At 35.5% G+C, this 14,928-nt stretch overlaps 1 protein-coding gene across 1 annotated transcript in view; it reads right to left on the bottom strand.

Annotated features, from left to right (window-relative positions):
- The window catches only part of LOC106883591 (vesicle-associated membrane protein 8), a 36,271-nt gene extending 23,681 nt beyond the window's left edge, over positions 1 to 12,590 (bottom strand). The window contains exon 1 of the mRNA XM_089352356.1: positions 12,517 to 12,590. Coding sequence (XP_089208482.1) covers positions 12,517 to 12,518 — 2 coding nt within the window. The 5' untranslated portion in view covers positions 12,519 to 12,590. The remainder of the gene's footprint in view (positions 1 to 12,516) is intronic.
- Between the last annotated feature and the right edge of the window lie 2,338 nt (positions 12,591 to 14,928).

Raw genomic sequence — 14,928 nt, 5'->3', positions numbered from 1 at the left:
TACCTCCTCCCACTCTTTTTCATAAGTACCGCTTCCTCTCTCTCTCCCTTTATCTCTTTACGCCTATCTCTCTCCCTCTCTGTCTTCCATATCTTACTCTTTTTCTCATCTCCCTCCCTCGCTTTCATATCTTCCTCTTCTTTCCATATCTCACTCCTTTTTCTCATCTCTCTCCTTCGCTTTCATATCTTCATCTTTTCTCAGTTCTCTTCCCTTTCCATTGCATCTCACAACGCCTTCCTCTCCTTCTGTCACTTCAACCTCTCCCTCATACACTTTTCATTTCCCCCTCTTCTCAGTACGTGTCTCCCTTCCTCTCACATCCTTTATCCTTTCTTGTTTCTTCCTCTTTCTCTTCCCATCCTCTCCCTCCCTCTGTCTCTCTTTCTCCTCCCATCCTCTGTCTCTCTTTCTCCCCCCATCCTCTTTCTCTTTCTCCTCCCATCCTCTGTCTCTCTTTCTCCTCCCATCCGCTGTCTCTCTTTCTCCTCCCCTCCTCTCCTTCACTCTGTCTCTCTTTCTCTCCCCCTCCTCTACCTCCCTCAGTCTCTCTAACACCCCACACTCCCTCTCTTCCTCCTACCACCCTCTCTTTTTCCTTCATATCTCACTCTCTCTTTCCTTCATATCTCACTCTCTCTTTTCCTATTCCCCCCCCTCTGTGTTTCTTCCTTTCTACCTCCTGCTATCTTTCACTTCCTCTCTATCCTCTACTCCCCTTCTGGGCTTAAAAAACGAAGATGGCACCAAAGTGGGAAAAGAAAGAGTTAGATCTTCTGTTGCGAGCATGGATGATTGCTAATGGCGATGCCCCAAACAACATCATCACTGCTGCACTGAAGAATAATGGCTTTCACAGAACCACTGAACAGATAGAGCGGAAGAAGAATGAATTCCTCCGCTCGTATGCACTCATCAGACCACACATGGACACCCTAGATGTTATAATCGGAGAGGAGGAAAAGGAAAAGGAAAAAACACCCGGAAGTCTCTCTGACCCAGTGGCTCCTCAAAAGAAAGGATCACCCACTCCTATGAACAACCAGGCAGAAAAGGATAGTGGAGCCAAGGAAGCAGCAAATAGAAGCCCCTCTGTGCCAGTGGTCCTACAAAGGAAAGGAGCCCTCACCCCAATAGATAACCAGTGGAAAATAGTACCCACAAGAAAAGGAAGAACAAAAAGTAGAAAATCGCAAGGTGGATCCAATGCCATCCAAGTCACCAAAGGAAAGAAGAAATTTGGAAGGCACCCAAAAACTTGCAAATTTTACCTGCAAGGCAAATGTTGGCATGGGGAAGACGGCAAAAACTGCCGGTTTGCCCACCCGACACCCCGCCAAAACTACAAAGGTTTAAAGGATAAAAACTTCCCTGAGGAAAGACGACAGATGTCCCCAAGGAGAAAATTCAAGGACGTGCGCTCTTCAGAAATCTTACGCAACACAGCAGCTGAGCAAGAGTCTTTTTTGTGCATGGCGCAAAAGATTATGCAGCAGCTGACGTGGCTACGCCAAGCACAGACGAGGAACCTTGCCCCCCACTGCGCAACACCACCACAGCCAACAGACATGGGATGGCCTCCCCTAACGCCTGCACAGGCATCACGCCAATATTTTTACTAAATATTGGGGGCCTGTTGCATAATAATAATAAAAGCAAAATTTCTTTCCTGAGAGACCTTGCTGCATGCAATCAAGCCCTATGCATAGCACTCGTGGAAACTCACTTCAGCCCTGATATAGAGGATGCAGAAGTACACGTACCAAAATATGTCATACTGCGAACAGACAGAAGGGAAAGGAGCCATGGTAGAGTTGCTGTATACATCCGTGACGACCTCACACCCCAGGTCTTACTGTCATACTCAAATTCGGTATGCGACACCCTAGTTGTATACATAAGACAACATAATATAGTCATATGCAATGCATATTGCCCACCGGATGCTCCAAACCACATAGGCAATCTTCAAATTTGCCTCACTAGAATTAAAGAAATCCTCATGAAACTGGAACACCATGTGACCATATTTCTTATGGGTGATTTCAACTTCCCCAATGTCAAATGGCCCGAAGGTCTCATACTCTCAGGAATGACTTATCGCAAGCAAGCACAGGTGGAATGCCTGCTCAACCTCACCAATGCCCTATTCATGGAGCAAACTGTTCTCAGACCAACTAGAGCGAATAACATTCTAGATCTCTGCTTCACGAACAATACGGACATCATTCATGATGTGAAAGTGACGCCGACATTAGTTTCGGATCACAACATAATAGAGCTGTCTATGTTTGGGCCAAAAGAAACCAGAGACATACAGCCTAAAGGAAGCACCCAAAATCTCTCCGATCTGAACTTCCACAAAGCGGACTGGAAATCGATTCAGAAAGAGATCCTCAGAGAGGATTGGCCAAAATGTCTCTCCACACCAGACATTGACATGAAACTAGAATGTTTCATGTCTATTGTGCAAGCCATAAGCCAGAAATATGTCCCAGAGCACAAGGCCAAAACAAATAGGAACAAGATTCCAAGGGAGAGGAAGATCCTCATGAGACGACGGACAAAAGTTGCAAATCGACTCAACCAGCATCCCAAGAATGGCCAAAGGTCCCGCCTAAAAACGACACTGATGGAGATCGAAAAAAGGCTGCAACAATCCTATGTGAAGGAGAGAGCAGACAAAGAAGCCTGGGTTATAAAAAACATTAAGTCAAACCCAAAGGCCTTCTTTCATTACGCAAAAGAAACAGCCTCAGTACGCTGCAAGATTGGACCCCTCTTCGAAAAGGATGGCTCCCTCACAGACATTCCAACTAGGATCAGTGAGGTACTGAATGAGCAATTCAAAAGTGTCTTCACCACTCCATTGGAGCACAGACAAGTGAACAAACCAGTGGACTTCTTTGCTACCTCCCCTATAACCAGTGAGGCAGTTACGATGGAATACATCAACATTAGCGAAGAAGATGTACTACTAGCTATACATGAAGTGGACACAAACTCAACTGCTGGCCCTGATGGTTTCCCAGCAATCCTCCTTAAATCGAATGTCCTCTGGAGGACATTCGTCCTCAGCCGCCTGGATTACTGCTCACAGCTGTGGTCACCCACCAGTCTGAAATTAACAGCAGACCTTGAAGCAATCCAGAGGAGATTCACAAAGAAGATTGTCTCTTTGCAACTGCTCAGCTACTGGGAAAGGCTGAAATAGCTAAGACTCTACTCCCTGGAGAGAAGGCGGGAGAGGTATGCAGTAATATACATCCGGAAGATCCTGGAAGGAATTGTGCCAAATTTTGGCATTGAAAGCTACACCAATGCCAGAACGGGACGGCACTGCATAGTGCCAAAGATCCCAGCAATGCCATCGCGCTTCAGGACCAGTTACTGCAACAGCTTGGGATTCAGGGGCCCACAGCTTTTTAATATTCTCCCAAAGAGCCTGAGGAATCTGCACAAAGTAGATGTAGGAGTTTTTAAATCAAAGCTGGACCTCTTCCTATCGAGAGTCCCAGATGAACCTACCTCGCGGCAGGAGGTGCAAATGAGAGTTGCTAAATCAAACTCCATTCTTCACCAAGTGCCACATATTGTAAGAGGCTCCCTGTAATAACAGTGTAGCAACATGGTGGTGCATCAGCATGGCCGCAGCTCTGAGCTGAAACTTTGAAATGAAATGAAATATATATATATATATAATTATATATATATATATATATATATATCTCCCCCTTTCTTAGCTCTCCTGAAATAAGAATTTCTAACTTCCGGTCAGTCATTGTTATGATCGGCCATTATTATGATTGACCGTTGACTGAACACTATTCAATTTTTTTTCTCCGTGTTTTTCTCCTTGTCTCCGTATTCTTTCTGTTGAAGAGCGTAGCTCGAAACGTCAAAGACTTTCCGTATTCCCGAGCGTCATACTAATATATACTTTTGTTATTTACACCACCTGTCCTCGTCTGTTGTTATTATTTGTATATTCTCCCATATATATATATATATATATATATATATATATAACTTATATATATATATATATATAACTAGTAGTATAGCCTGGCGTTAAGTTAGGATTATTAAACTGATGAAGCGCTTTCTTTGAAACTAAACTAAGTAACACTGATGTGATATTTTAGTGAAATCCGTTGAAATTGGGAAACGTTCGGCTGAAAATGGGTTGCAGAGAATTTAAGTGGGAAATCCCATAAATAATTGTGGTGGGGGTGAAATTTCCGAGGCTTCCACCTAATCCAACCTTTATTTTGTACCCCCAAAATGGATTTGTAGCATATTAGGAGGTCACAGGAATTCATTCAACGAAACAATCACATTCCGATACTGTAATGACAGATACTTTCACTTTAATGGTGTGTGTGTGTGTGTGTGTGTATAGAGAGAGAGAGAGAGAGTGAGAGAGAGAGAGAGAGAGAGAGAGAAAGAGAGAGAGAGAGAGATGTATACGTATACATATACATGTATATGTACACATATATGTATAGATATAGATTTATATGCATACATGTATATGTATACATATGTGTAGATGTATATATATATATATATATGTGCGTACATCTAATATGTACACATATATAAATGCATAGATATCTATACATATATACAGCCATACACACACACATATATATGCACACAAACACACACATTAGTCATTTGTTTTCTTATCCAAAAGTACGTCAAAAGTATTGAATGGATATTTAAGAAATTTGGAAATTATATTCTATGCATAATGGCCATAATCCCCATGAAAATTCATATATTTTTGATGTTGATGACATTTTAACTATACATATTACACACAAATAAAGTAATATTTCTAAAATTTTTTCTTCTTAGAAGTTACAAAGACCCCTTCATGGGGACTTCGCACCCACAATTTAGTCATTTTTCCTAAGCAAAGACGAATACAGTTGTACTATTGAAAGCTATAGGGTCACCCGAACATAACAGATGAGCATTATTTGTAATTCAATGGTACAACAGTGTAAGACTATCCTTTCAGATATAGTTACATTGTGATTTCTGCAATGTGGTGCATAAATTGTCAAGTAAATGAGACTCATCTTTGCCTCCACTGATCCACTTGCAACGTGTTGAGTAAAATTATTTCGTTGCAGACCTCCTTTGAGTCTTTTTATTATCACTGCGACACATATAGTCCCCAGTTGGTAACATTGATTTCAAGGCCTTCCCAGATGAGTGACTGGTTGTTCTAAGACATTTATATTACATATAACATATATATACTACTCTTGCTCTTTTATTTGTTTCAGTTAGATGGCTGTGGTCATATAATATATATACATATATATAATATATATAAATACATATATATAATATATAAAAATACAAATATATAATGTATGTAATATATTTATATTATATATATATATGTAAATATATATAAGATATATAAATATATATATTATCAAAGTCCTTGGCTTACAAAGGATAAGTCCTGGAGTCGACTTTGGCGACTAAAGCGGTGCTACAGCATGGCCACAGTCAAATGACTGAAACAAGGAACAGAATATATATATGTATATATATGCTCATGGGGAAATATTATCTTACTTGGAGATGTGGAGGTTATGGAGAGGAGGGGTATATAGCCAGAGAAAATTCACCTCTACAAATTCACCCTGCCTCATGGAAGTTGGCAACAGTGGACATTAAATGAGTTCTGGAAAAGTTGTTTTATGTTTGTAGGTTCTGTCATACTACAGGAATGAATATCTGACACACACACCCATACATACAGATAAAATATATGTATAAGAAATATAAGAAAATAGAGATTAATCAATTAATAATTATATTTATTAATTGCAAAAATAGACATAATCCCAACATCTGTTTCGATTCAGATTTTAAAAATTTTAATTGTAATAATTAAATCAATATAAAGTAGAATCTCGGAGGTAGAAAAAAAGATATATCATTACATTTTTATGTATTAAGTGTTTGGAACATTCCAGCTGAGTATTGTTTTATGGATAAATTTGGTATAGACCTTATAAAGCAGGGAAAAGGGTATATATGGAGAAAGAAAATAAATATACAATATATATGATATACTCTGGGTAATCATTAAAAAGTATAAAGATAAATAATTTATGGTAATTAACTGTATTTAAGTATTGTATTAATATTGGGGTAAATATGTTTATAAAAAGTAAGTAAGAAGGGTGTAAAAATACGATATGCATCGAGTTATAGATATATTCATATATATTTGAATGCATACATAAATATACATGCATTCAAATATTTATACATACATACAAATATACAAAAATAAATGGACACGTAAATTATCGCATCTTGCATATGCACTTATATATATTTATACATTCACACATAGTAAATGCATGTAAATATCTACAGAAATGACATGCAGAAAAATTGTATATGTAATTGTTTAAGTTATATTTTACTATTTAGCTCTAAAAATTTATTTATGTTCAAATAGAGTTCAATAAAAATACAAGAGTAAATAAATAAATAAAAATGTATTTATTGTATGTACTTATTTTGGTAAGAAAAAATGACACCCCTAAATCTATTTTGTATTAATCAAATAAGTTAAAGAGAGTCTATTGGTCATGTTTTAAAAATAAGTAGCATTTCATTCATTTGGGGGATCGTTAACGGTAATGTAAAATATAATAAATAAAGAAACAAGATAAAAGAATGGAGTTAATGTTATGTGTATAAAACATGAGAGCAAGGAAAAATCTCTTATACCAAAGAAAAAATGTTATAGCTTTTTAGTTTAGGGGATAAAATGCTTAAGTATGCAAAAAAATAGTGGTTAAAGGGAGGTAAATATCGATAGTTAATTTATCTTATGAATTATAGAAAATATAAAGAAAAAAATAATTATACATAAGAAAATGTTTTTATATAAAGGTTTGAAAAATAAATATATCTATATATATATTAGTTTAATAAATAAAATAGTTGGGTAAAGAATAGTAAGGTAACGTAATACATAGGAGGGGGAGAAAGTAAATATTAATAGTAAATCTAGGAGAGAGAGAAAAAAGTGTGCAAATTAGTATTAATTATATTTAATGGGGGAATACAAATTAGCAACATTAAATGTAGGAAATTAGGTTAAAATATATTAAAAGAAAATGGGAAGAGATATAATGAGAGATATAATGTTTCAATTTAGGTATAAAAGTATTTTTCAAAGTAAATTGAAAAGAAGGATTATTTTTAGAAAATAAATCTAAATCTATAGTTAAAATATCAAAGTATGGTATTGATAATAGAATACTATATGGGCACTATTAATAAGTAGCTTAATCTATCAACGATGTAGTAAATAAAAGGTTATGGGTAAATGTAACTATAGTGGTGAGAGAGGTAATTAAACTCTTATCTATTTATGTATACTTGGAAAATACATATTTTCCCATGTATAAACAAGAAATATTTCTTTTGTCTCTTAGGTTAAGTAGAGGGTATTTCACTGAAAAAATGAAAAATTTCTCATTTAAACAAAGAAAGCATTTTTTATTATTAGCTTTATAAGAGGGTGCTGAAGCTATTATATCCCATTTAATATTAAAATTTATATTGCTATCCTTTAGCTCCCAGATGAATTTGCTTAATCCAGTTGAGTTGGATCTATGTTTATTTCTAAATGTATATGTGTATTTGATAGGGGAATGTTATTTGTTAATATAGTGTTATTATGTAAGATTATGTTGTTAGGAGATGTATTATTATCAGGGTTATTCAAATTAATAGGATGCGTATTGAGTACAGGGGAGTAAAGGTAATTATTATAGGTGTTTCTATTTAAGTAGACTTTGTCTAGTTTCTTATTGTTTATAGAAGATATAACAGTAGCTAAGTTATGGCTTAAATTATATCCAATATTAATAGTTTTATTATTAATTATTTCATAATATCTGTTATTAGTATTAAAATCTTTATTAACAATCATAAAAATAGATTTTACTAAATTGTTTTTAATTTGTGTAGCAAAAGGGATTATTAGTTAGACTTTATTAGATTTATCTGTGTTATTTATTATAGGATTTTTGGTTGACTATAGTATTCATTAAAATTATAAATTATTTTACTATTATTTAACTCATTTTTATTATCTGGTGTAGTATCTTTATTATTATGCTTAGCATTTTTAGTATTGGTTACAGTTATATAATATTATTTCTATTATTTATTACATGTTTATATTTGTTTTTTATTATAATTATGGTTTGTAGATTTATCCTTATTATTTATAGTTTTTTCTTAGTCGGATTGTGTAAATTCTCAGTTTTTATATTTAATTTATATTTGGTTGTGTTGTTATTGTTACTATTTGGTATACAATATTTATTTTCTCTTTATATCCAGCTTTAAGTAAAGTAATATTATATTGGCTCATATTTTTATTAAATATATCCTCATTAGAAGATAGATATGATATTCTTTTAATAATATTATAAATAAGTGCTTTTTCTTATCGATCTTGGGTGATTGCTTTGGAAAATGTATGTATTTTAAGTTAGAGTAAGGTTTTTTTAAATGTTAATGTAGACCAGTTGCTAAATTACAATTGGCATCGAGAAAATTTATAGAGTTGTTTTCTCTCTCAATAGTAATGGAAAGGTCAAATCTTTTAAAGAATTTATATAAGCACTTTTTAATTAATTCAAGATGTCTATTAGAAATATTTTTTACTATGAAAAGAGCATCATCTCTATACAATCCACCCCCAATTTCTGGGAATTCTTCATGTAAGTTTGATAGAAGGTAAATTCCCACAAGGTCAGTTACTTGGGCTGAGTCTGGCGTGCCCATTGCAATATCAAAACAATTGGGGTGTGTCTTTTCTGGCCCATTATTTATCAGATTCAATAATAGATCTACAAGCAGTAAGTATAACATTTATTTCTTTCATATTAATATTAGTATAGTTTCTAGCAAATAAAAGAGCACTATTTAACAGTAGGATTTATAAAGGTATAGTAGTTTTCAATATCTATCAGTAAGAATTTATATTTATCTTTATGTTGAATTCTGGAAAACCAGCTGATTGTGTTTTGTGTTAGACCATAGTTCTAGTGTTATTTCATTTCTAAGGGTAGGCATGTATTCATTTAAAATAATTTTACTAAATCTGACACAAGAACGTAGAGATAAAGTAAAATTGACAGTATTCATTCAAGTACTCTATTTTAGAAGTCTATCCCCAAACAATGATTATCAATTGCTCATAGATACAATTACAATTAAATATATGAGAAAATAAGTGAAAGAGTGATTAGATAATAAAGTTGACTTTACTGGTTTTCACACTCATACACTGATAGTTGGAGTTGCCATCTCCAAAACTACTGATAATTATACCTAATGATATCTATATCTAATGTCACTGTCTTACTCAATCTCACACATTGCCATTATTTGTCTCAAACCTCATCATTTTCATGGCTACTATGCATATCTGTACTACATACATCAGTACTCTTTAGATGCTTCTCAACTCAAGGCAATTCTATTGTACTCAACATTGCTAATATAACCAGTAGCAATGGATCTTTTCTGTTCACCAGACATTATTATCAATATATTTAAGGAAGCCACTTCACTTACTCCAACCTTGTCCCCGACACTTCTTTATAACATTCACTAACACAAGACCTGCCTATTCTCCATTCTCCTGCCACCATTTTCATCATTCGGCCCTATCTTCAAGCCTATATATAGATAGCTACACAAAACCCCCTTCTCGCCCTTTCCTCTTGTAATACCCATTACTTCTCCGTCATTCTGCCATCATACTCTTGCCTATTTTCCCCCGCATAGCCTGAGTCACACACATCTCTGCCACCTTCCTGACATCTCATTTATATTCACTTGAACATACATATTTATCTCAGAATACTGAGTACTCTCATTACACATCTATCATATCTCTCTCATCACTATCATTTATGCTTCTATAACTAATGTTTCTCACTCTTTAAAGAGACTAGTGAGTGAGCAAGGACAAGATGTTGTTAGTTCCCTTTAGTCTTGTCAAGTACATAGCTACATATCTAGTGTTGGTGCCATGAAATAAAGGTACTCAGTACACTATAAAGTGGTTGGTGTTAGGAAGGGCATCTAGTAAAATACACTAAACCATCAGGATGAAACACAAAGCATGAGGAGTTCCTTGAATCATCTGGTTGAGCATTAGCTGAACACATGCCAAGTGACTGTTAAACTTAAGCCAGCTTATCAACTACATAGACAGGACACATTATCTTTATATCTCAACAAGGAAAGCCTCTATGGAGTAGGTCAACCAGCTAAAAAATAAAATAAAAAAAAAACAGCAAAATTTCCTTTGAATAACACTATCTTAAGAAAGAATATGAAAGGCATTGAACCATGCATGTAATATTAAACAATGATTAAAAGGGAAAATCACGTTTAGATTGTCTTGATCAATACTGCATCCTTGTTGGACTGACCAAGGATTAAAGAACAACCCTCCAATGTAACCCATTTTACCCCATGCATGCGAGGCAGTTGCTACCCATCCAACTGTACACTAAGGAAATGTGTTCAGAGCCAAAACATGGCTGTATTTAGGTTTGAACTCACAACCACGTGGTGAGTAATTACAACTTAGTTTCAGATTTTAATTTTAAGAGGCTAAGTTAATGAAATCAAACAAGAATAAGTACATGTTGACAACAAACAAATGTACTTTAAGCCAAAAGCGGTGACATGATGTGATTGCCCAAAGTGTTCTTTTAGTATTTAAAAAGAAAATTATTTTATGGCAGATGTTGATTTCAGACGAGTCTTCAATACGAGATTTCATATATTTGTTCAAAGACTGCAATATCAATCAAGAAATTATTCGTCGTACACAGTATTGTGTCTGGTTAATTTTTACATTCATAACAAAAACAGTAAATCGAAAGGACAAAACCCAATATTTACATAAAGGTAGATTCTGTTGTTTTCTCATTAAAATACAGCTGAAAACCTTTGGTTTTTCACAATTTTTTTAAATGTAATTTCTACTTATCTACTTCATTACTATTCGTAATACAAGTTCGATATCAAAGGAATGAGACAGAATAGCAACATTTAAGTGTGGAATTTCCAGAAGTATGGCTTTATAGGTTGATTTACTACTACTCTGTACCTATCGAAAACAGCGATAGCTTAACGGCAATAGTAATATATTCTACATTTTTGTCTACACAGTGGAAATACTTGTAAATTACGGGTGGGTGTATGGTAGTTATTTCCGACATCAGAAATGTTGAAGAACCAAAACATTTATAAATGGAATATCAGCCGTTACAAGAATTTAAGGCTGCAAATCAGGAAAAAGAGGTGACAAACGAAGAAAATTATATATCTCTCCTCTAAGTGCCTGGCTATTTAAAGTCTAATTACCATTAATTATGATGTTTGTTTTGTTATATAAACGCGAAGTCAGTGAGGGTACTAGCCCCAGGACATTAGCAGTAATTATTTAAATAAGTAATTTAGCAGCACGGAAGAAATTAAATGTAAGATTTTACACGGGAAGAAACCTCTAGACCTTTTAGGGATTTAAATGAAATAAATAAATGCCAGCACCAATTCACCTTCATTAAAGATGATTTCTCTTTCGTTAGACAACGGGGAATCCTTTATGTAAAAGATTCCTCGTTGCTGGAAATAGCAGCAAAATCTCATTACACCGGATTTTAAAAAGTAGAACACGTCGGACAATGTAGTCCTAAATATACAATAAAAACGAAATTGTCATAGTTGGAGGTCTTTAATCAAAAACATGCTTTATCAAGAATAACCTGGGGCTATCATGAAATTTCATAAATATATATCAACTTCATATCTTTTTTAATCCTTACATAACAGTGTTGCTGACAAGTCGTTAAGGTGAAATACTAGGTAATTAACATCATTCGCAGTTAACAACCATCGACGTAATCTCAAACTAATAATGGTCACAGTTCGATATTAACATCTATTTCTTGTATGATAAAATTGTGAAATTAAATGGCCCACCATCATCAATGATATTAGAACAAGCCACAAGGATACCAGTTTGCGTAAAGCGACTTCAGTACAAGCCTGGCAGTGATTTCAGCGAACACCCAGGCCCTTATTTCAGCGACCCCAAAGGATTGAAAGACAAAGTCGAACTTTATAGAATTTGAACCTAGAACATAACAAAACTAAATGTTAAGAATTTAGTTCGGCGCTTTTTTTAAAATCGGATTTATGTTCTACCGACGGTATATACATATATATCTTGCTCCTAGACTTTGATACATGAACCATTTAACTGCAGATGTGTTAATATTATTTATGCGTCGAATACAATGTTAATATTGATGAAGAATTAAATCAAAAACAATTAGAAATTTCAAAGAAATTAGAGGGGAAAAAATGATAGGAAGAACAGGAGGGGGGAGGTAAACATGCTTACATGGTTGTGAAGTGGCTTACATTAGAGGTAAGAATGTTCTTCCAGGAAAATAAAAGATGAAGAGTTGCGAGTCAGTTGCTGCTGCTGGAAATGTGATTGGACAACTGAATCCACCCCTCCTACCGCTTGTGCGACCTCTTCAGCTGATATTTAAATAGGTTGACGGCGGTACAGAGCGACCAGCTTGAACTATTAACATTCATCTCCTTAATTTTCCTGTATTTAATAAACATTTTGGTGGGGCTAAAATGAACCTACGTCTCTTACCTTCATTTATTACATGTCTTATGCGAAATCTGTGATGAGCCTGAGTGACGCTGATGACCTGGAGTCACTTCTGATTATATATATATAGGTAAATTGAAATTTAGAGGAACTTAGCACTACACACTGAATCGTGGCAAGGTATGGAAGGTTTTCGGAGGACCGGAGAGATTATGTCTGGGTGGAGAATTATACGAGGTATAGTACTATACAGAATACCGAAAGGATCTTCACCTCTTACATCACACCTTTCTTCCTACTTCAACGCCGAGGTGGTATAATTTCCTGGGAGAGAAATAATTTTGCGGCTGAGGATAGCTTTACATTGTAAATTATACACATATTATATTATACACATGTAAAGCTTGAAACACGTGTACCGCGGAATCCTTTGTAGTTTTGTTGTTATTTTTGGGATTTACAATTTATATATATATATATATATATATATGTATATATATATATATATATATCCCTTCTCCAAACGTAGTTCAAACGAAACAAATCGATAAATATACGAGAGAGGGGAGTGCACAACATCAACGATCTTACTGTCGCCTGTACTCTTGACAAGAGATACTAGTTAGTCTTTTACACATACCAGGCTCGTTTGTATTAGCCTGAGTTGCTGGATAATTTTTCGTTCCTTTAAGAATATTGTAGAACGGAAGCTTTTCATAGAATGGAATTTAAATCCTAATCTCTATAGAAATTCATTGTTTCAAGAAAACATTGAATTTTAATTACTTTTAATTCTTATGATTATAAATAACAACTCAGGCTGTAACTTCTGAGCCTGAGTCAGGTGCATGTGAAATGTCGAGAGGATGTCTGCTACAAATGATATTTTTTGATTACCACCAGACGCTGAATAAAAGTAAATGAACTGTGACCAGGCTCAATAATAGGAACCTGAGTTATTGGCTGCAATTACATACTTGAAGTCAGTGTTGGCAGAAATTAAATCAACTTGCAAATACATGTTCACTTTTACTAAATTTATTCTAAGGCTAAGCCTGAACAGCTCGAGTGATGGAGCTGCCACTGATATATATATATATATATATATATATATATATATTGTATCAGACTGCCAGAAGGGAAGCTAGGCGACAGGTTTATTTAGCCAGAGGGGAAGCAGATAAGAAAAAGTTTGCCAATGTTCTGCGCCATGAGGACCAAAGACTTGAGGTATTTGGTGTTGCAAGACAGTGTGTGAGAGAGAATCGTGATGTCGTGGGAGAGAAATGTGTTCGCATGGATGATGGTACGCTTGCACTAAACGAGGCCGCAAAGAAAAAGGTTTGGAGACGCCACTACGAAAGATTGCTCAATAAAGAGAATGAATGGGAAAAAGAGAGTCTGCTGAATGTCGACCCAACAGAGGGACCAGCTATCCGAGTTGACAGTAACATGGTAGATAAAGCAATTAAGAGTATGAAGACAGGGAAGGCCCCCGACCCATCAGGAAGCACTGCAGAGATGCTCAAAATATCTAGCAGTGTCGGCTATAGCCTAGTCACCCATATTGTTAACCAGGTGATACACGAAGGAGTCATACCCAATGACTGGTGTAGCAACACCATAGTCAACTGCTACAAAGGTAAAGGTGACACTTTAGATACAAATAATCACAGAGATATCAAGCTTTTAGATCAGGTAATGAAAGTCACGGAGAGGGTCATAGCCCAACTAATTAGGGAGCGAGTCAGTTTCGATGAGATACAGTTTGGGTTCGTGCCTGGGAAAAGCACCACTGATGCTATATTTCTGGTAAGACAGCTTCAGGAGAAATACCTAGCCAAGGATAAACCTCTGTACCTGGCTTTCGTTGACATGGAGAAAGCCTTCAACAGGGCCCCTTGATCCCTCATCTGGTGATCAATGAGGAAACTAGGGATAGAAGAATGGTTAGTGAGAGCTGTGCGAGCCATGTACAGAGACGCTGTTAGTAAGGTGAGGGTTGGCAATGAGTACAGTGAAGAATTCCGGGTGGAGGTAGGGGTCCACCAAGGTTTTGTTCTCAGCCCCCTCCTATTTATCATAGTCCTCCAGGTGATAACAGAGGAATTCAAGACAGGATGCCCCTGGGAGCTCCTCTATGCTGATGACCTTGCACTAATTGCTGTGTCACTATCAGAACTAGAGGAGAAGTTTCAGGTGTGGAA

Source organism: Octopus bimaculoides, chromosome 5 (assembly GCF_046866305.1).
Source record: "Octopus bimaculoides isolate indiv1 chromosome 5, ASM4686630v1, whole genome shotgun sequence".
NCBI lineage: Eukaryota > Metazoa > Mollusca > Cephalopoda > Octopoda > Octopodidae > Octopus > Octopus bimaculoides.
Note: the sequence above shows the minus strand (reverse complement) of the source record. Positions and strands in the feature narration are given on the sequence as shown.